This window comes from Desmodus rotundus, chromosome 5 (assembly GCF_022682495.2).
Source record: "Desmodus rotundus isolate HL8 chromosome 5, HLdesRot8A.1, whole genome shotgun sequence".
NCBI classification, from domain to species: domain Eukaryota; kingdom Metazoa; phylum Chordata; class Mammalia; order Chiroptera; family Phyllostomidae; genus Desmodus; species Desmodus rotundus.
In genome coordinates, this window is record NC_071391.1 from 159,092,614 (window position 1) to 159,115,644 (window position 23,031).

At 39.8% G+C, this 23,031-nt stretch overlaps 1 protein-coding gene across 2 annotated transcripts in view; it reads left to right on the forward strand.

The window, feature by feature from the left end:
• The window catches only part of SMC6 (structural maintenance of chromosomes 6), a 60,821-nt gene extending 41,863 nt beyond the window's left edge, over positions 1-18,958 (forward strand). The window contains exons 21-27 of one of the 2 annotated variants that reach the window (XM_024552482.3): positions 2,845-2,982; positions 4,011-4,156; positions 5,904-6,029; positions 8,899-9,004; positions 14,692-14,844; positions 17,578-17,675; positions 18,473-18,958. In XM_024552482.3, the coding sequence (XP_024408250.1) occupies positions 2,845-2,982; positions 4,011-4,156; positions 5,904-6,029; positions 8,899-9,004; positions 14,692-14,844; positions 17,578-17,675; positions 18,473-18,587 (882 nt within the window). In that variant the 3' untranslated portion in view covers positions 18,588-18,958. The remainder of the gene's footprint in view (positions 1-2,844; positions 2,983-4,010; positions 4,157-5,903; positions 6,030-8,898; positions 9,005-14,691; positions 14,845-17,577; positions 17,676-18,472) is intronic. The other variant, XM_053924334.1, reaches the window with a different exon arrangement.
• The last annotated feature ends 4,073 nt before the right edge of the window (positions 18,959-23,031 follow it).

Sequence of the window (23,031 nt, forward strand, 5' to 3'; positions counted from 1 at the left end):
GTGCCCTGACTGGGGATCGAACCTGCAATCTTGGCATATCGGGGACAACACTCTAACCTACTGGACAGGGCCTGCACAGTTTATTTTTAAATACCCTGCAAACTACCATGCTAGATGCTTTAGTTGTGTATTAAACTTGTTGGTCAGGGAGTGTGGCCCACATTTAGCATTATTGCCGTAGAAGGGCGTCTGTGTCTGATATAGTTAATGAGAGTTTATTTGTATTGAGGGTAACTATGCTTCTGAAAATTCCAAGATTTCATGTTTTATAGTTTTCAAAACCTCATAATTAATGTAGGTTTGCATAAAACTAGTAGCAGTTTATCCAGTGGTGCTGAGTAACTAAAATTGATTTTGGTATCCAAACAATAACGTTTTTCAAGGATCCTGTCCCTTCTAGCATCTCAGCTTATCTTTTAAAGGCTATAACTTCTTACAGGTTAGAAACTACAGGTTTAGGCCTGCATCAAAGTTTCATTTCAGACCTAACCCAACCTAGTCCTCACCCCAAAACCAGGATGAATGTCATTAACCTGATTTTAACATGTCTAGTTCTTTGTTTCACCATCAATAACATGAAATTAAGTGAAATACTCTCTTGCTTTCTTTTAGTTTTAAATTTGATGGTACCCAGGACATGAATTTATTAAATATACAAGGACAAACCAAATGGCCGTGGTAAATGTGGAGAAAGGGATCATTAACATCTCTAGTACTGTTCCTATTATTTTACAAGTTAAGTCTTTCCCTCCCCAAGTTTGCCAGGAGGGAGGATTAACCTAGCACAAATGTGCCCTGATACGGTTTACCCCTTCGGTTTCCTAAAGCAACAAATTGGTTCCCTAAAGCAAATGTGGGCCTATTCATTTTGACAGCTTTTACCAAAAATGATTGGAAAATAACCATTTTACTTCTTAAGCTGTTCCAATTTCTAATTGTAATATCTCCTGCTACACAAATCGCAACCATTTTCTATTATGCTATTTAAGGTAACAGAACTGCTTACCTTCATCCTTCGTGTAATAATGTTTTGATTTTTAATGGAACTCTTTTAGAAAAGCTACATAATATCACATCTATTGTAGGTGGTATTTTTATCAATATGAACAAAATAGAAAAATTTGTATTCTTAGATTAGGAAATAGCCTAAGTCCTCTGTTAAATGAGGCAAATATTTTTAGTATTTAGATACCCATTTTCCTTTTTGGGATATTTCAATATATTCTGTCTTTCATGATTCTGTTACTGCTATTTGGTTGTTACTTGGTTCTTTCTCTGTTTAAAACTGCAACTCTTGAGGCTGAACACGACCAGTGCTAGGCTCAAGAAACAAACTGAAATTTAATTTGGTGGTTCTTAAATCAGGAGCTTTTTAAAAACAGTTTTATTGTGATGTAAGTGACATTCAGTAAATACACAAATAAGTGTATTTCTTAAATTTTCTTAAGTTTTGACATGTACCGTATTTTTCGGACTATAAGACACATTTCCCCACCCCCAAATTTGGGAGGAAAACGGGGGTGCATCTTATAGTCAGAATGTAGCTTACCTGGCTCGCTTTGTGGGGATGGTGGTGAAAAACCTAGGTGTGTCTTACGGTCCGAAAAATGTGGTGTGTATATACCTATAAAACTGCACAATTAGAAAAAAGAACATACTCTTCATGCGCAAAAGTTTCCTCATGCCTCTTTGTAATCCATCCCTCCCTACCTCCTGCCCCTTGTCCCCAGAAAACCGTTAATCTGCTTTCTATTACTACAGTCTGCACATTTCCTAGAATTACGTAAGTTAGAATCACATATCATGTACTCTTACTTTTGTGGGGTTTGACCTTTTTCAGAGCCTACCACACACTATCTAGTACATACTGAATACTCTAGATTTGGAAAGAAAAAATGAGTACAATAAAAGGTTCTTTTTGATTATGGTAATCATCCATATTTTTACCTGAATCAATAATACATTCCTTTTTATTGCCAAATAGTTTTCCATTCTGTTTGATATACCAGAGTTTGTTTATTCATTTGCCTATTGATAGGCAGGTGTTTCTAGTTTGGGGCTATTACAGATAAATTGCTCTATACATTTTATTTACATTTGTAACCAAATGAGCAAACTCTCTGAGAGTCTAAACTTACTTAGTGGTCTTAAAACAAGAGTCATTTCAAAAATTGAGATTTGGGGATTCCAGACCTAAAATAAAATCTCCATGATGGAGTCTAAAAATGTATATATTTTTAAAATGTCCAAATCAACTGTAATGTAGTCAACTGCTAGATCATTGTGTGAGAAAGCTGCTGTAATTAATGACTGTGTGCATCCAGGGGTGTCCACCCCCCGCCTGCGGGCCACGCGCAGCTCGGGGTAGCTGGGAATGCAGCCCAACACAAAATCGTAAATTTACTTAAAACATTATGAGATTTTTTTGTGTGATTATATGTCACAGTGTATTTAATGTGTGGCCCAAGAAAACTCTTCTTCCAGTGTGGCCCAGAGACACCAAAAGGTTGGACACCCCTGACCTTTCACCAGGCTGTGCCTCCTTTAAATCTTTGCCGGCTAATGTGGCTTCCCACAGACTACCTTGTTTACCAAAAGAAAGTTGAAAGCACCATGATATATGGAGACTTCATATAAGAATTTAAATATAATAATGTGACTTCTTAATTTGGGGAAACTCCTCACTTCTATTCAGACACATCTGGATACGACTCCAACACTTATGTCTCGAAGCAGCATAGCCCTGACCGCTTTGTGGAGTTGTCAGTTAGTTTTATAGCTGTGCTGGTAATTTTTTTTTAAACAATGTTTCCTTTAGAGATTATTTTGGCTTTCTTCAAACAGGATGAATTAAACCTTGCTGATTCTGAAGTAGATACCCAAAAACGAGGGAAACAGCATTATGAAGAAAAACAAAAAGAACACTTGAATACTTTAAATAAAAAGAAACGAGAACTGGATATGAAAGAAAAAGAACTAGAGGTTGTCCATCATTTTTGGTTTTACGTTTTTGTTTTCAACCTTAGTCCTGATTTTTAAAGTGCATTTTCCTTAATGTCATGTTTGCAAACATAGATAAATAGTCCAGTGAATATCTGTCTTGTATAAACTAACAGCTGTTTTGGTAAATGAAGAGAGAAGGAGACTTGGGGACTCTCAGAGAGTTGGGGCTTAAACAGACAACACAAAGAGGACTTTGGGCTAGACCGTAGCAGTCAGACGTCGAGCCTCTGGGGGCTGGAGAGTGGCCCTCCCTCTCTACTGACAGAGCTCCTTAGATGCCCAGTTGGGCAAACAGGTGGCAGCCTTGTGGTCAGAAAAGTCACCCTTGCCTCTGAGTAGTTGGGAGTGGTCTGGGCTGCAGTTCAGCTCCTCCTCACTGGACACCCACGTTGACAGCTGTAAGCATGTTCCTGTTTCTAGAGATAAGCTGAAGGCACCCTTGGTCTAAACTAGAAAAGATGGATTCCAACTGTGCCTTTATTTATCTTAGGAAATGATGGAAACTGTAATCTATTGCCTTATGTATTCAAAACTTACCATATGGAATGGTGTGAATATAAAATAAGTTCTATGTGGTAAAGTGCTTTGAGTTTTTTAATATTTTACAAACCTCTAGTTTTAATAGAGGTCTTTTTGTTTGAGTTTTCAGTGCTATTTAGTGTTCAGAGTCCATCCTAGAACACACAGAAAGCTACCTCTGACTTCAGTACCCAGTGTGCCAAACTTCATAACTGCTACTTGAAATGTGTTTCAATAGGAAGTTGTGGGGTTCTTACAAACTAGTAAAGGTGTGTATAGTAATGTGATTGTCTTTTGAAGATGTATGACGACTCTGGACTATATGCTCAATATAAAACTTGTAGAAATAACATTGATACTAAGTGTAATTAAAATACATTTTGTAGATCTAAGTTTAGAATTTTACTTTGCCTGTTTTGGCACTAATAATACAGTGAGTTGTTATCTCAAAGAAGAGTTTTAAAGATACTAAATATCTGTTATCTTAGGAGAAAATGTCTCAAGCAAGACAGATCTGCCCAGAGCGGATAGAAGTAAAAAAGTCTGCATCAATTCTAGACAAAGAAATTAATAGATTAAGACAAAAGATTCAGGCAGAACATGCTAGTCACGGAGATCGAGAGGAAATAACGAGGTAAGTAGTTGGTAGCTTTTCTGCTTTATCATGTTATCTGTATATATTATCAAGACAAAAAATAAATGTTTACATGCAAATTTTAAATTTGGATTAAATGTTACTGTGGCATGTAGTTTATAGCCAAACTAGTGTGTCACATGTGTGTGGTTAATAATAAACGAACTCTTTTCCTCTGAATTTTTACAAAATTCATTACAGAATGATATTTTTTTCTGTGAAATTTTTATGTGCTTTTTCAATATTTTGGGCATGAGGAATGTTTTATATATTTTTAAAAATGGCTCTGCAGCATTTGAAAAAGTATCCTGTAATTGCTTCCTGAATGGCTACATGAATAATATTTTTGTGTGTTTTTGCATGTTCAAAACTGTTTGTCTTTAACGTTGAGTTGAAGAATAGTTTAGTGAAATATACAATCTTCTGTCTCTCGAGCATCTGTTCATGATAGCAGTGGTCTCTTAAGTCCGATAACTTGTCTGGAATGCCCGAATCTGTGACTTTCCCCCATGATACACAGTGTGCTTTTTCAGTGTACAGATTTAAGTCTTATTTCTTAAAAGTTTCCTTGTATTTTACTTATAAATATTTTCTATTCTGTTGTTTAATTTTCTTTTTGAGGTCTTCATTTACACATATGTTGTATATCCTTTGTCTTCTCCATATATTTTATCTAACCATTTTCTCTTTTCCACACAACTTCTTTTCTCATTTCTGTTTTTGGTGCCGTGTGTTTGCCCCTTAGTATCAGCTTCTCGTTTTGTCTTGTTCTCCTTTCCTTCTCTTTTTTTTGCAGAGGTGGGGGCTAACTTGCCCTCCTACCACGAATACGGCAAGTTCTCACTTCACCTCCTCTTGTCTGGTTATCACCTTATCTTTTCTTTCAGTTTTTTTCATTTCTGTTTTGAGGTCTTCCTTCCTGGTAGCATTTGTTTTGTTTTAATTCATAGTGTTCAATTACATTTATATTCTGCTTTGTGAAGTCATTGTTCTAATAAGTTTTCTTTGTCTATAGGGGGAGTTTTGCTGCTCTTTCTTTCCCAGCTCTTCCCCCCACTCCCCACCCCCGGCCCCTACTGCCATAGATATCTTTGTGTGGGGGCCATGCTGGTGCCTCTCTTGTTACTCATTTTTTAATTAGTTGGCTTTTCCTGGCCTGGGCCTTTGAAGGAGGATGGGACGGGTCCCTGTGGGAGTCTTGGCTAGGGTTGCCTTTCATACTTTGTCAGGAACTTCCTCTCCCTCTCTGCAGCAATAGCTGTTGCCCTCTGTAATATCACTTCTGAGGAGCCATGCCTTCTCTGCCTCCTTGTCAGTTCAGCTTGGGTTGGAGGATGGAAGGAATCCTAATTTCTCTGTTCTCTCTTCCCATATTCGCATCTGTCACTGAGGGAAACATTTATTGCCTTCCAGTATGATCCCTCAGTTTTAGAAGGTATATGTTTCCTAGTATTCTCTAAGTCCTGCCACCTCTGGGCCCCACCTGGGCACTTTCCTCCTATGCTTTCTTGGCCTTCCGTAGGGCTGGACTTGGTTCCTGCCCAGCCCCACTAACAGCTCCCCCGGTCAGGGCAGCCCACGCTCACTCTGGTGACGGATTTTGTTTGGAGATTTATGAACTCTACCGCTGGGCCCCTCAGCACTCCTCTACTTCCTGTTCTTCCCCATTAAATATACTTGAGAGTCAACTTCTTTTTATGTTTCTTTTAATGGCTTTTATTTACTTAATATTTTGTTCATAAAATAGGCAGTATCAAGAGGCAAAAGAAGTCTATCTTGATCTGGACACTAAAGTAAGAACTTTAAAAAGGTTTATTAAGTTACTGGAAAAAATAATGACCCACAGATACCAAACATACCAACAATTTAGAAGGTAAGTGCATTAAAAAATATTAGCACATATGTATTTTTGGTTTTTCTGTGTTTTTACTTGTCTCTTATAAATATTAAATTAAATTAAAAGAATCTTATGTGGTTCAACTAGTAAGATTTGCCAGTGACTACCTGGCCAGCTGGTACTTGTGATCCTCTGATTTAAACAGAGAATTCTGGATTAGAAAGGACCTCTATGGCAAGCCTGTCCAGCTTCTCTACTCCATTAGCTATCCTTTACTAGAGCATTCACAGATGCCTGGCCATTGGCTGCTTAGAAAGGTCCTTTGAGTGGGAGCTCATTCGTCTGAAACAGCCTCTTTCACTCTTGGATGTCGTGTGTTCTTAAAACATACAAGTGTTTGACCAGACCTGTTGAGGCAGCGCCTCCGTTGAGTTACTGTGATCAGCGAGAACGGGGTTGTGTGGTGCGTGCAGAGTCTGCTCTGTCCACTGCCTTTTCTCCAGGACCCACTGTGGAACCTGCAACCTAGTAGGAACTTGATGCTTCTTGGTTGTGTGAATGAGTGCAGGATTAGAGAAACTGGTATTATTAATACACCTCGAGATGTATAGGCTTACAGGGATAAATTGACCCCAACACAAATCACAAGCAACCTAAGTAGATCAGAGGACCATTTAAAGGTAGGGACGGGTCCTTGATGTGTTCGGATCCAAGGCGGCCCGGGTCTTTACACTTACTATTTTCCCCAGAGGAATTCCCTCAGTCACATGCTTTCTTCCTGTCTTTATACCCCAAACTATAGTCTTAGGACTACAGAAATAAAAAAATATATCTAGTTCTATTATATTCATGGAACTTCAGATAAAACCATAAAGAGCAACAAGCTTTGCATGTTTTACCATATTCTCTAACTACACTACAGGACAGTTTTTGAAATGTGTGTTTCAGTTGTGTTAGGTGAGACCAGAGCAGCCTTTAGTTGAGTACTAAGCTTTTCCTACCTGTGAAGCAGTGGTCTTCTGAGTGCACCCTACTGATGCCTTGTGAGTTAGAAGGTTTTCTACTCTTGCCAGTGGGAACGTGAACTGCGTGAACTGTTCCTGGCTCTGAGTGGCCTTCGGGAATTGCTTCCGGGTATTTCTGTCCCCCTGGGGGTGTCTCCCCACCCACATATGCTGCATGAGCTGCGAGGCCCCTCTCCAGACCCTCCAGGTGCCCTCGGTTCTGCGTCTGCGCCGCTTTCTGCAAACTCCCCTCTGGTGACCTGCAGACTCCGCCTCATTACCCAGAGGCACTTTGGCCTCCCCACTCTGCTGGCTCTGGGTCCACCATCAGGGAAGTCCCGGGCTCCACTTAGGTTTCCACCCACCCTTTACTCTTTCCGTAAGTAGTAATTTGGGGCAACTGTAAAGCTGGGTTTATTTCCTGTCTTTGGGAGATGAGTGTCACTGGAAATGCCTGTGCTGTCTGATGTCCAGAGTCTGAAAACTTGTTTCATACATTTTGTCCAGTTTTTTAATTTGTTTCAGGCAGAAGAGAAAACCCAATGCATATAACTACATTTTTCTAGAAGCAGTAGGATTTGTTTATCATTATCTAAAAAATTGCTATTTAAAGTATTTTCTGTAAAAGTATTGGTCTTACAGTTTATTACTTTTGGTATGTTTCTTTGATATGTTTTATTTTGTTTACCCAATCTTAGGAGTAGAATCAGAATTATCAAATTTTAAAAATTGTTTATTTCTCTACACTGCAGAACCTTGCCATTTTACGAGAAAAGACTCTCTTAGACATCCCATGAGTGGAAGTTGAAAAATATGTGTCTGTATTGTGAGAAAAAAGTTAACAGAAAATTCTGAAAACCAGCCTACAGTCATTGCTGTGGCACAAAAGAAAACTCAGTCTGTCAGTATTTTCTAGTGTGGAGATTTAATGCAGTTGAGGAAGGAAATTAGGAAAGAAAAGAATAAGTGATAGTTACTCTGAAGAAATGAGCCTTAGATTAATTAAGGAGCAAAAATATTGAGGAATACAGCCAGTCACCTATCACCCAGATCTTATTTGGTAAATACCATTTCCCACCCGAAAGGAATCAACGCTCCTTGGAGAAATGGTTGATTCCAGAGCAGGGGAGGTACAGATGAGTCTCTTGCTGTGCCAGAAAGTAAGGAGGTACTCAAAACACTTGGAGTCATGATGGAAATGTAGGAGGCACGTTGAAGGGGCTCCTACAGGTGAAATCTGTGACAATTTGAGGGTTAAAGTAGATGAGGTCAGTGGTAGATGGTAACCCAGTGAATAAAATAAGAGTCTGTGGTTGCATTCTGATAAATAGAAAGGTGGATAAGTGAATTAAGTAATTGAAGAAAAAGGACTTCCTGCCAGCAGAATGCCATTTGACAAATAGAGATGGACCGGGGGAGTTTGCATTGAGCCAGACGGTGTGTAGGGTGTTACAGATACAGTAATTAAGAGGTTGCTTTTCCCCCTTCTTTTTGCAACTATAAAGTTGAGAGGAGAGAGGCAGATGAATAGGTCTTTCATCCATTAGCATCACTGCTAGAGTCCAGTGCTCTTACGGATGAGGCTTACATCTTCTTTATTAGGGTGATGGGTTGATACAATCATATAATCCATATATGAACAGGCTGAAACAACGGGATATATTAAATTGAGGTGACATCTTTATTCATTTTGTAGAGGTTTGTGGTAAAAAATGTGGAGACACAACCAAAATATAAAAAGGGGGGGAAGTCACCTAAAACTCCACCTATAAAATTGCCAACTAATGTTAACATTTTGGCCTATTTCTGTCTGGTCTTACATGCCGGTTTAGAGATCATGCTGAATATATACTTCTGTATCTTTATATTCTTTTAAATATGCCCAATTTTTTTATTTCAAGGTGTTTGACTTTACGATGCAAATTGTACTTTGACAACTTATTATCTCAGCGGGCCTATTGTGGAAAAATGAATTTTGACCACAAGAATGAAACTCTTACTATATCAGTAAGTATCTTAACTTTGCATGTTGATTATTAGGAGGTGCTTTGCCAAAGTGTTGAAATTACTGGCTAAAGCTGCCATTGTAGGGATTTTTTTGTTGTTTTTTTTCCCCCTCCAGACAACCACATTTTCTTATGATGAAAATTAAGAATTGTATTTCAGTGATAAGTGTTTACTTTCTCTTCCTACTCTATCAGTTTCTCTTTTAAATTATATGGGACATTATAGAAGGTCCATTGTCTCTGGTCTCACTATAGAAAGCCAAGAAAAGATTTCTCAAAGTATATTCTACCCCATGTAATTGTGTTTGTACTACTTATTTCTGAAGGTGTATCTAGATCTGGCCTTTCTTGGATAGAGATTTGACCGCATTTGACTTTGTGGAGTCTATCTTTATGGATTCTTTCATAATCACGTGGCATTGAACGAGAAGGTGGAGGATATGTCATTTAAAAATTGTATAGTCAAGAGGTCAAGAGCAGCTACCCACTCTAAATAATTGGAGCAAAATTTTCAAATAATTGCTAACTATTTTTAGTTGCCATAAACTTCATACTTCCATGTTAATACTTAGAATGAGTAATAGTTGGTAATATATACATGTGTGTGTGTGTGTACATAAACACTCACAACAAAGGACTCATTTAAAATTTTAAAGAATAATAATAATTGAGAAAAAGAATGACAGTACATTTAAAAGCAATCAAAAGGCTTACACAGGAACTTCATAAATTAAAGTGTCCAAATGGCAGACAAGCACATGAAAAAGTGTTCAGTCATTAGTCATCAGAGAAACACAAATTTATATCACAGTAAGTTACTACCACATCACTATTGGTGCGACTGAAATGAGTTAGACTGGTGATACTGTATGTTGGTGAGGGTGCAGGCTTAGAACTCTCGTACCCTGCCAGTGGGAGTGTCATGTGGTAGAACGAATTTGGAAACCTATCTGGTAGTATCTGTGAAAGCAACTCCACTCTTCAAAAACCAGCACAGTACAGCTCTGCCACTTAAGTCAGAGCAGTGGCTACCTTTTGGGCATTGGTGACTGGGAGAGAACACAGAATTTGCTGAGATGCGAGCAATGTTCTGTCTCTACCTGAGTAGTGGTTACTCAGTGTGTGTGTGTGTGTGTGTGTGTGTGTTTGTATAAAAATTGAGCCAAACACTTATGCTTTATTCCCTACTATATAAATAATTCATACTCTAATAAAAATAAAAAAAGAAGAAAGCATTAGATGTGTTTGGGTATTATTTCTCCAGAGCTAACTGTACAAGACAAATGAAGCTAGACTTTCTAACATTATTACCCCTATTGTTCAAAAGAATATTATTGCTCTAAGAATCTGGTTATCTAGTCTTCATTTCTCAAAAGAGGAAACTGACACTGAAGTCCCACGATAAGTTAGTAATAAACCAGAAGTAAGATTTAGACCTCCATGATTCATTCGGGGCATTCATTAGGTTGATACAAAATGCAGTTTGGAGCACAAGATTGCATCCTGTTGCTTACTTCCTTTATATGTGTTTTTGCTGTTGTTTATTTGGTTTGGCTTTTTACTGCTTATGTTAGTGTTGCTTTTTCATTTGGATTTTCATGGAGGATTCAGACTTACAGATGATAAATATAACATTCTAGTGTATGTTTAAATTCAGAATTTATGTGAAGCCACATGTCTGCCAAAACATGTATGATAAAATGTTGTAATATACAGTTGGCTGGTACATCCTGTGTAGCATGTATGTGCATGTGGAATTCTGTCAGAATGAAATAAGGCACCTTCTAATGTTCAGATGCCTCCTAATGTTCAAATGTACTATCTTCTCAGGAAATTTATTAATTGCCATTTTCTTGTTCCCATGAGCCCTTATGTATTAAAGGGGGCATTTTTCTAAGAGATTTTATGAATTTTCGCTTACTGATGTTGCATTCTTTGGCCAGCATGAGCCTATTTAAGTTGGCCTGTGTCTTTTTGACATTCAGTAATTGCTTTTAAAGCAGCTTAACCACTAGGTGTCACTGGAATTCAAGTAACAAAAGATTATCTTGGCACTTAGAAGTGTTTGAAAAAAAGAAACAAAACAGTGGCATTTACTATAGCATCAAAAACAATAAAATACTTAAGAGTAAATTTAACCAAAGAGGTGAAAGATCTGTACACTGGAAACTATAACACATTGATAAAAGAAGTCAAAGATGACACAGATAAATGGAAAGATCCGTGTTGATGTATCAGAAGAATTAATATTGTTAAAATGTCCATACTTTCCAAAGCCTGAATAGATTCGATTCAGTCCTTATCGAGATTATAGTGGCATTGCTCACAAAAATAGGAAAAAATATCCTAAAATTTGTGTGGACCCACAAAAGACCCTGAAGAGCCAAAGCAATCTTGAGAAAAAAAAGAATGAATCTGGAAGCAGTCACATTTCTTGATTTCTATAGCTTTTAACACAGTTTGAAATCTAGAAGAAAACCTAGGGAAAAAAGCTCCTTGATACTGGCCTTGGCAATGATTATTGGGATTTGACACCAAAAGTACAAGCTTTGGTTATATAGCCAAAGGAGGTGAAATCACATCTGCACCCACATGTTCACTGCAGCATCATCTAAAGCAGCCTAGATATGGAAACCATCTATGTGTCCATTAACAGATGAATGGATAAAGAAAATGTGATACACACACACAGAGAATATACTGTAATTTAACATTAAAAAGGGAAGGGAATTGACATCCATGTGACAATGTGGATGAACCTGACGGCATTATGTTAATTGAAATAAGTCACACAGAGTTCCAGCCAAGTTAGAAGCATAGGTAGATACACTTTGCTTCCTCAGACAGCCAAAAGAAGGATGACAATCAATTTAAAAACAAAAAACAACCAGAACTGCCAGGAAATCGAACTTTGTGGAAGTCGACAACCACAGAGTTAAAGAAGAAACATCCATCCAGACCAGTAGGAGGGGCAGAGACAGGCAGTCAGGGTGGAGAGGACATGCGGCAAGGTGGCGGCTGGAGGACCAGGGCTGGCGAGGTGGCAGCTAGAGGACCAGGTAGTCCCACATTTGCATGTGGATAAACTGTAAGGAACAACTGGGGAGTGGGACAGACCACACAACCCAGGGTTCCAGCGTGGGGAAATAAAGCCCCAAAACCTCTGACTGAAAAAACCTGTGAGAGTTGCAGCAGCAGGAAAAACTGCCAGTTTCACACGATAGTCCCTTGGAGGGGCTCATGGAGTCCTAGAACATACATGAACCCACCCACCCGGGAATCAGCACCAGAAGGGCCCAATTTGCTTGTGGGAAGTGGGGAAAGTGACTGACAGTGGAGCAAGAGCCAAACAAGGGGCATTTGTTCCCTCTCTGACCCCTCCCCAACATACAGCGCCACAACACAGAGAAGTGGGTTGCCCTGCCCTGGCGAATACCTAAGGCTCCACCTCTTAAAATGTAACAGGTGCACGGAGACAAAGGAGTATGGCCCAAAGGAAAGAATAGATCAAAACTCCAGAAAAAGGGCTGAGCAATAAGGAGATAGCCAACCTATCAGATGCACAGTTCAAAACACTGGTAATCAGGTTGCTCACAGAAATGATTGAGTATGGATGCAAAATAGAGGAAGAAGTGAAGGCTATGAAAAGTGAAATAAAGGAAAATGTACAGGGAACAAACAGTGACAGGAAGGAAACCAGGACTCAAATCAAGGATTTGGAACAAAAGGAAGAAATAAACATCCAACCAGAACAGAATGAAGAAACAAGAATTTTAAAAAATGAGAGGCTTAGGAACCTCTGGGACAACTTTAAACATCCAACATCCAAATCATAGGGGTGCCAGAAGAAGAAGAGGAAGAGCACGAAATTGAAAACTTATTTGAACAAATATTGAAGGAGAACTTCCCCGATCTGGCAAAGGAAATAGCCTTCTAGGAAGTCCAAGAAGCTCAGAGAGTCCCAAAGAAGTTGACCCAAGGAGGAACACACCAAGGCACATCATAAATTACATTGCCCAAGATTAAAGATAAGGAGAGAATCTTAAAAGCAGCAAGAGAAAAGGAGAGAGTTACCTACAAAGGAGTTCCCATAAGACTATCAGCTGATTTCTCAAAAGAAACCTTACAGGCAAGAAGGGGCTAGAAAGAAGTATTCCAAGTCATGAAAGACAAGGACCTACATGCAAGATTACTCTATACAGCAAAGCTATTTTTTAGAATTGATGGGCAGATAAAGTGCTTCCCAGATAAGGTCAAGTTAAAGGAGTTCATCATCACCAAGCCCTTATTATATGAAATGTTAAAGGGACTTATCTAAGAAAAAGAAAATGATCAAAAATATGAACAGTAGAGTAACAACTCACAACTATCAACAACTGAACCTAAAAGACAAAAATAAAAACTAAGCAAACTTGAACAGGAATAGAATCACAGAAATGGAGATCACATGGAGGGTTATCAGCAGCTGGGGGGAAAATGGGGGGAAAGGTACATGGAATAAGAAGCATAAATGGTAGGTACAAAAGAGACAGGGGGAGGTTAAGAATAGTATAGGAAATGGAAAAGCCAAAGAACTTATATGCACAACCCATGGACATGAACTAAGGTGGGGGGGATGCAGGGCAGAGGAGGTTAAAGGGGAGAAAAAATGGGACAATTGTAATAGCATAATCAATAAAATATACTTAAAAAAAAAGAAATCACACAGAGAATACTCTATGGCATAACTTACACAGAATCTAAAAGAGCCAAACTCGTGGCAACAGTAGAATGGTTGGTGCCGGGTGTGGGGGAAGTAGGTGAAGGTGACTGGAGGTCACAGACTATGTAAGACAAAGAGGTTCTTCCCTTTGTTTTCTTCTGCAAGTTTCATGGTTGCAAGTCTTTAACCCATTTTGAGTTGGTTTTTGTGAGTGGTGGTAAGATTTGGGTACAATTTCATTCTTTTGCATGTGGATACCCAGTTCTTCCTGCAGCATTTCTTAAAGAGACTCTTCATTCTCCTTTGTGTATTGTTGGCACCTTTGTCAAGTATTAGTTGGCCACACATGCGTGGGTTTGTTTCTGAACTCTCACTTCTGTTCCATTGGTGTATGTGCCTGTTTTTATGCCAGTACAGAATGGTCACTCTCGTTAACAATACTGTATTGTCACTTTTGAAAGTTGCTTAGAGGGTAGATCTCACCACCAGAAAAGGTAAGTATGAATTGATGGATGTGCTAACTAGGCTTATTGTGGAAACCATTTTGCAATACGTACACATGTCAAGTTATCACATTGTACACCTTAAACGTCCACAATGTTATATGTCAGTGTTAGTTCATGAAACCTAGAGGGGAGAAAAAAACTGTAAAAACACCAGAAAGACTAGTTTAAATTATTTTAATCACTAGCATTTACCTAACATTGGCATTTTTATTGTTAAACCTTTGGAATTTTGGTATGTTAGATCCAGTTACGGTGAGAAAATGTTTTCAATTTGATTTTCTGACAGTAAAACAAAAACCACTGTTATACAGCTCGTTGTTTTACTATAAAATATTTTAAAAGGATTAGATGTTACTTCCACACAATGGTTTTATTCTTTTTTTATTATTTTAAACTATAAACCCATTCTTTCTCATGCTAGGCAACCATTTTGTAAAGAACCTTTTTCTATACCATTTTCTTTTTTTTAATTCATTCAAGGTGCAGCCTGGAGAGGGAAACAGAGCCGCTTTCAACGACATGAGAGCCTTATCTGGAGGGGAACGCTCTTTTTCCACCGTTTGCTTCATTCTTTCTCTGTGGTCCATTGCTGAGTCTCCTTTCAGATGCCTGGATGAGTTTGATGTCTACATGGTAGTGTTAAGTTTTAAATTCTGTAGTTTGGGGGAAGGGAGGTGGGTGTGGATTTTTGAATGGAAGCAATTCTCTCTTTAGTTTTACCCAAAATAGGGAAGATCCTGCCCAGGCACTTCAGCCCATGGCCGACAGTCAGGAGGAACTAATCTGAAGAGCAGTCGTGCTCTCTCCTGCTATGATGCTGCACCTGCAGAAACCCCGTCCCTCTCCCTGTCCTGACTGCGTCCTCTCTCCCATCGGGATGCCCTTCCTCTCCACCTCATGGGCTCTCCTCAGTGTGCACTTTCGTCTTCTGTTTTGACGTAAGGCAGGTCACCACCCTCGCTTGGGCCGCCTCCAGCCCTGTTTCTGCCCTCCCTCCCTTCACAGCTTTTCAGAGAGCAGCGGGCATGACACAGCGAGTAGGAACATTGGATTTTGAAGTTTAAAACCTGAAGATTGAGACCTACTTCCACCACCAGTTACCCAAATGACTTTGGGCAAAGCATTTGTCCTTTTTAGGCCTCAGTGTCTTCATCTATAAAATAAAGCTCTCTGTCTTTCCTGCTTCGTGGGGTTTTAGTGAGGCTCCGCTCTGCACGGTGCACGTAGTCGTTCTCCCGGATGAGCTGTTGTCGGCCTCTACTTCCTCACACCTTGTTCTTTTCCAGATCCACTGTGATCTGGGTCTAGACCACTCCGGCAGAACTGGTTTCACCAAAATCGTAAATGAACTTTTAACCTCACTTGAAGTAGCTGCCACCGCAGACCTGTCCTCCATCCCTTAAACTGTGTCTTCTTGCTGGTTTCCACCCTCCTCCTTCCCCATTCTGCTGTTCTGCTTCGTTCTCCATCTGCCAGCGTGGAAGTGTTTGAGGTCTTCTTCGTTTGTTTAGTTTTTACACTGTTACTGATTTTACTGGATACCAAACCCTCCCCTCCCCTCCCCCCACACAGACTTGTACAGTTCCCCCAGCTGCCACCTGCATGTGGAAACCTGCCAGATCCAAGAGTCTCACCTTGATGTCCCCCTTGTCCTTATGCCCAACTGCTACCTGTCCGACATAATCTAGTAAACGACCTGCATCTGAGATTCATCATGTCCGAGACTGAATCTGTCTTCCACCCAAAGCCTCTTCCTTTTTGTCGGTTTCCTACCTTGATTAGTGGCAGATTGCCATTACCAGTCGAATCACCTAACTGCAAAACTTTGATTTATCTGAGATTCTTCCATTCCACCCGCACATTGTCTTTCGTCTTCCTCTTTTGAAATACCTCCCTAATCTCTGCCCTCTTCTCCCTTTTACGTCTCATCGCCACCTCCTCCCCGCCGTTTACCTGCTATAATCGCCTTCTGCCCAGACTCCCAGACTTTAACCTTGCTGCTCCTTCAGGTTCTCCTTCACCATTTTGCTAAGTGTTATTTCTAAAATAAATTGGATTTTGGTTACTTAGTTGTTTAAAACCCTTCCTTGGTTGCCTATCCTCTCTGGAGTAAATGTTAATTCACAAACATCAAGGGTGACCTTGAGACCCTTGATGTTTGTGATTTTCTGGACACTGCGCCTCTGCTTGTTGGCACCCTTCTTCATGGTACGCCGCACCCCTGCTCCTCTGTCAGGACTTGGTTCAGATGTCACCTTCGTGTGGCCTTCAGGACTTCCACCAGCCAGGCAGAATCAATGAGGACCTTCTGTAGTCGTTTTTGTCATATTTAATTCAGAACAACAACTTTCTCTTTCAGACACTTAGAAGGTCTTAATCTGAATGACATTTTGCCCCATTGGAATTATTCAGAAAAATGTGCCCAAGTTCAGAGAACCAATCCAAAGGAAGTGAATCAGTATTTTTTGGGTGCATTGGCAGCTTTGTTACTCCCCTGGGCGGTGTTTTGAAAGGACAGTATTCCATTTGAGCACGCTGTGGTTATTTTTGTTAACCCTGCGCCAGATTACGTAACAGACAGGCCTGATGGAAGAATTTGTATCACACGAGCCACCGAACAGTGTAGGCAGGGCGTGGGTCCCCATCCGCCTCCGAAGCCCATATTCTAAACCAGCGTGCTGTGCCTCCACAGCCAGGAGTCCTTTAAAATATCTGCATTCATTTGTCTGCGTTTCCAACTTTCAGGAGCTTTCAAGGGTGGGAGGGGCACCTTGATTTTTTTTCTTTTTCTATTATTTAATTCAGAAAAAGTAAGCACACAGTTTAATTCATTTCACTTCAAAACCTGTTATAACTAAACATTTTTTTTTTCTGTACACTGATGTGCTCTTTAACCTAAAGATATGAGAAATTGGTCTGTAAATTCAAATTGGTTCACGTTGTACAAATTGTAGATGGTGAAGGAGGCCAGCAGAGTTTTAAAACACCTTAATCATCGAGGGAAAATTTGAGAGAGTAAGTTTGCAGCTGGTCACTTCAGATACTGTTCTCTTGAGTGACTGTTACTGCATAAATTAGATTCATTCCGTAATAGTGAACTCATGTCTTTTGAATATTTTTTCATTATTTGAATGGCTAAGTATATTTTGGGGAGGGAACCATACTTATAAATACTTTAAATTACCTGGAAGATAGATATATTTGGTTGTTTTCCCTGACTGAGTTCAGATACTATCTTTTCTGTGCTTGGCATCAGAGATGGGGTAGTGGATGGTCCAGGGGTTGGCAGTAGCCGGCAGGATGCTGGTTCAGAGGAACTTGCTTGGCAGGCACAGCCCCGACCTAACTTCTGCCTTTGCTCTCCAGGACATGGTTAACCGCAGGATCGCAATGGACATGATACTCAAGATGGCAGATTCCCAGCGTTTCAGGCAATTTATCCTGCTTACTCCTCAAAGCATGAGGTAGCTTTTAAAACTGTACTCTGAATATATATGTCAAGTATGTAAATCGGGAAGAAGAAATCTTTTAGAATCTTACTTGAAAGTGCAAATGCACAAATGACCCATAATAGGAAAAATTAGCCTCCATACTAGTTCTGGGGATGTAAGATAATTTTTTCTTTGTAGATATTTAAAATGTTGTTTGCGTCATCTCCCTTCCATAACAGAAGCACGTTGATTTAAATGTGGTTACTGGCTTGCTCCTATTTCTGTTTTGAATCTGCTCTTCTGTGGTTCCCATGGCCATCTGATGTATAAAATAGGCCTAGTGATTCCTTTTAGACTAAAGAAACAATTCATGATTTCCATGGTGTGGGCCCTTTCCTGGGAGGCTACAAGTACCAGCCCTTCTAAGCAAAGCGCTTACTCTGCTGTCAGGCAGCACGGACTGGGCCCCTCTAAGGTGTCAGGCACTGTGTCCTGGGGGCCATTACTCTCTCTCTAAAGTGGTCACCGTGACTATATGGGGACTTACAGCTGTCCTTAGGAACATCAGGTAGCTCCTTTCTGGCTAGACGAGAAGAACAAGAGTAAGAAATAGTTGATTTATATCTTCTTTATTTTCTTTTTTCTCCCAACTGAAAACTCATAGCATTTAGCAGGAAGTTAATATTTCTTTTGAACTTTAGATATTAGACATATCCCTCTATTAGCAGATAACAGCCATTTAGATTTATATTTTCATCAGGAGTATTAGAAGTTTCTTATAATGGGAAAATTTTTCTTGGAATCTGAGTAATAAATTTTCCGTCTTCTAGCTCACTTCCATCAAGTCAGCTGATCAGAATCCTTCGAATGTCTGATCCTGAGCGAGGACAGATGACACTGCCTTTCCGACCTGTGACCCAGGAGGAAGAAGAAAATCGAAGCTGATTTGTCCTCATGTTGAAAGCTTTGTAAAGGGAAAGGAATTCAGGACTATTTGATGTAATAAAGTGAAACTAAAGATATTCTAAGATAAAAGAGATACCTTGATATAGATGACCACAATAAAATATGTAAATAAGCCTAGCAAGCCAACAACAACCAGCAACTTAAAGTTGTTATTACTTTAGTTTGAGAAAATCAGTTTCATAGTACTGGTTTTAAATTTTCTGTTTCTTTGTTTTATTTTTAACCATCTACTTTTATAGATTCTTTTACAGAAGTAAAGTTTTGTACATATATACATGTACATATTTGTTTTGTTTGAGTTCATTTCTATAGAATTTGTAAGAATGAAAATAAATGTTTTGATCCCCTGATTATATTTAGTTCTGCTTTTCAAGAATAGGACATTCTCATTGCAGGAGGTGGGGCGCACAGTCAGTCCATGGGGTGGGACTGGTTTACAGCGGATTTATTATCTGATTTCTGCCTACTAATTATGAGGGGCTTACACAGGACTCTAAAAACTTGGGTCAAAATCTGTACAGGTCATTTTTAACCTTGGAGGTACAACCACAGATTTGAGCTGTACTTTTAATTGCTGTTCCATCAAATTTAAGATGCTGTCTGTTTATGTGACACTTCCGTGGAGCACTAAGCGTCACCAGCTCTGACACAGTGTCATTCCCTTAGCCCTTAACTGTCATCCACTCAACTAGGCGTCTACATGTGTCAGAACTGGATTATGACAGATTCCTACACCCTGACCTGCCGTGTGCCTGCCTGGTTTGAAATCCCTCAGTTTTCAATCCAGGGGCCAGCAAGGTCTCACTGGGCTGAGAGAGGACACAGGCCAGAGGGGCTGCCAACCAGGCTGGGGAGAAAGGCTGGGCAAATCGGGGAGGAGAGTGGCCCTGCTGGAGAAGGACAGGAGCCAGGAGCCAAAGGCCATCCTGTTGATGGTGAGCTGGCATCACTTAAAGGTACATCCTGATCATAGAGGTGTTCAAAAAGGTGCTTCTTAGAATGATAGAATACAGCATTTATAAGAAATGGAATTTATGAACTTAAAAAAAAAAAGTGTGGGTAGGACTCCTGCCTTTATTCCCTATGCTTGATACTAGGATTAGTGCAAAACTTTAAAAAGACAGTGGATATACAACAAGAAGCATCCCTTTATTGCCAGCCATAAATGTTTATGGAATGGAAAAGGAGGTATTCTAAGAAAAAGGGCAGTATTGTAAAAACAGCCACACTTCTCTAGTTACTGAGAAAAGCTGGATTTTGTCTTTTATTTTGGTGGAGGATGGGAGTTTAATTTAGCTTTAAATTGAGCTCATTTGGCAGATGAGAAGTCCAAAACATGTGCTTTCCTAATCTAAGAATCTGAAGAAAGAGAAACGTGTGCTGAATGTTTTAAACATCCCTCACTAACCATACAAAGTTTGATTTTTTAAATTACATTTATAAAAAATTTCTATCAAAACTATTTTAACATGCATGTGCTTTTTCAAATAAAAAATCAAATATACCAAATGCATAAACTTATATTAGTTAAATAAATTCAGTGTCTGAGTTTTTGTGATGGTTTTTGAATGTTCTTAATACAGAATGGGAAATACAATCTTCAGGAATTCATGTGTCTCTTATTGAGGCAAAGATTATTCATTGCTTTTGCCTCACAGGGTATTGGTTTCAACTATCATAAGGGAAACTATGTTTAGTTAGTGTTCTACTAGTAGCCTTAATTAAAAGAAAAAAAAAGTGTTCTTTCAAAATACGTGTAACTTCTAAAAATAACAACTTTGTATGTGTTGATTGACTTCAATACATAAGACAAATGACTCCACCCCACAGTTCATCCCGAGCTCAGCTGTGCCTGGACTAAGTAGCGAAGTCCCAAAGACTGAAGAAATGCTTCCTTAGCTAACTCCTGCCTTCTCACAGCTTTGGGGTGGACATGACTAAAATCATTCTTAAAGTGACAGATTGATGAGTTGTAGTAAACCGAAGTGCAAACAGTCCAGTCACACTGATAACACAAGATGTGGGCATTGCTGCTTTCCTGGGTATTTTCTAAGCTTCACTGCCGCCTTCCTCCAGTCCTGTAGACTTTGCATGTCTTCAGAATGCCTGGACTCTCTATATGTGGAGACCCAAAAGCTCCAATTCTGGCTAAGAAACTATTGGCTGGGACTAATGAGCTGGAACAGAAATGCTGCCAACTACGATGAAAACCCAGTGATGCGGGGTGTCCGATGAAAGTGAGTACAAGTGAGGTGTGGTACAAAGTAGTACAATTTTTTTATGTCCAGAATCAGTAATTTTCCAGTTAAGATTCATGACTCATTTATGTGTCTACACAGATGCCTGTACATTAACCAACTCAGGTTTTCAGGAAAATTGGTTTGAAATTTAACATTTCTAAAAGTTTAAACAGTTAACTGATACATCATCACTTGAGTAAATGACAATGGACTTGAAGAGATGTAAAAATATTATTTAATAGGAATTGGTTTTGTTCTTTAAGAAAGTGACAGTGTGGATATAAATTAGCTGTTTGAGTTAGTGAATGAATTTTTTCCCTAGTTATATATAATATTGATGCCTAACCGATTAAATTTTGGCTAGACATCTGGATAGAAACCATAGAAACTGAGGAGGCCTGAGACTTCTTACTAATTGGCAAGCTTACAAGGGCTTTTGCTGCCTAACTTTTCTCTAGTTTAAGAATGTAGAGATCAATTCATTAAAAAATGGTTAAGCTCCTGCCATTTGCTGGCAATTCTTAAGCACTGGGAATTCTGCTGTGAGTAATATACTACATCTGCCCTCAAGGAACTTACAGCGTAGTTAGGGAAACAATACCAGATGTAATTTCAGGTAATGGTGATCGCTGTGAATAATAATTCAGGGGAAGGAGTTGAAAGTTGAGAGAAGTGGCATTTTGGAAGTCTTTGCAGAAGGGAATTTAAGCAGAGGCCTAAAATAAGTGAGAGAAAGCCATGGGCAGAGGAAAACAGTCCTTAGGGTGAGAATGAGCCTTCATGTCCAGGAATCAAGGCCAGTGTTGATGGAGATGAGTGAGCAAAGGGGATGTTGGGCTGGCAGATGTGGGTCAGAGGTAGGCAGAAAGAAGCTCTAGATCATCTGGGGTCCTGAGCACATTCTCCCCTAGTCTAGTAAATACCGAGGCCCCTCTGGCTGCTGTGTGAATAGGTAAGGAGTGGATGATGGCTAACATGGAAAGAGCAAGTGATTTGGAGGCCCTTGCAGTGGTCCAGGTAAGAGGCCGTGGTGACTTGGACTAAAACAGTGGAGACAGACAGGTTCAAATTTGAAGTCTGGAGGCAGTGGGACTTACAAGAGTATAGCGGAGTTGAGAGAGGAATCAAGGATAATTGGCTTGGGGCCTAAAAACCTGGGTGGAAGACAGTGCCATTCATAGGGATAAGGAAGATGCAGAAGTGGAGAACAAACTGGTACTTGGTGTGGAACTACATTGGTTACTACATCTGGTCCTCAGGGAAGTAGACGTATCAAAATAAAAATAAACCTAAACCACGTGGCACTGTCTGGAGGGACCTTGAGGAGGGTTAGATTCATGAACACATGAATCTAGGGCCTTCAGGAGAGTGTTAGCCAAAACATAATGGGTCTCATGGATGCTGTGGGTGAGAGCTAAAAGGAAATCCAATTGGAAGCTGGAGAAAAGGGTCCCTTGTGATGTAGGGTGGAGAGCTTGGCAAATGATGTCATGGTCACATGGAAAATGGAAAATGTACCTAATATGCTGGTGCTCTATCCAAAGAGGTTAGTAGGGAGAATATGAGAAGTGCCTCCTGGCTCCTTGCTGCTATGACAAAGTAGGAGAGGCGAGTGAGGAAGGAAAGAATAAGCTGTTACATATAAAAGAGCCAGGACTATTTCTTATTCCCAGACTTGCTTTCTGAGGGCGACTGATTTGCAAAAAATCAGATCAGGATAGGACGGCAAGATCCTTTGCTAGGACCTCAGAAAGAGCTAAGGCTGTGCTTGCAGACCTCAGACAGATGGAGGGGCCACCACGGTGTGAGGAAGCACACACTAGCCCACACGGAGGGGCCCTGAGAACACAAGAAAAGAGAGGCCCAATGAGCCCCCAGCCACTTCAGGGCCCTGCCTCAGCTCAAGCTACTGTAGGACTGCAGTGTCTGAGAGACCTCAAGCCAGAAGCAGCCACGTGAACCCCTCTCAATTTCCTAACTCACAGAAGTCAGGGGAAATAATAAAATGATTGTTTCTATTTTAAGCCACTAAGTCTCGGGGATGAATTGTTGTGAAGCAATAATTAAACTATTCCCATTACCACCCCCTGCCCCCAGAAACCATTGTGATGCGATACTTGCTTTTTTTATTTTACATGACTTTGATGTTCTTCTGGGAGAATGTATTTTTCACTTACATGTGA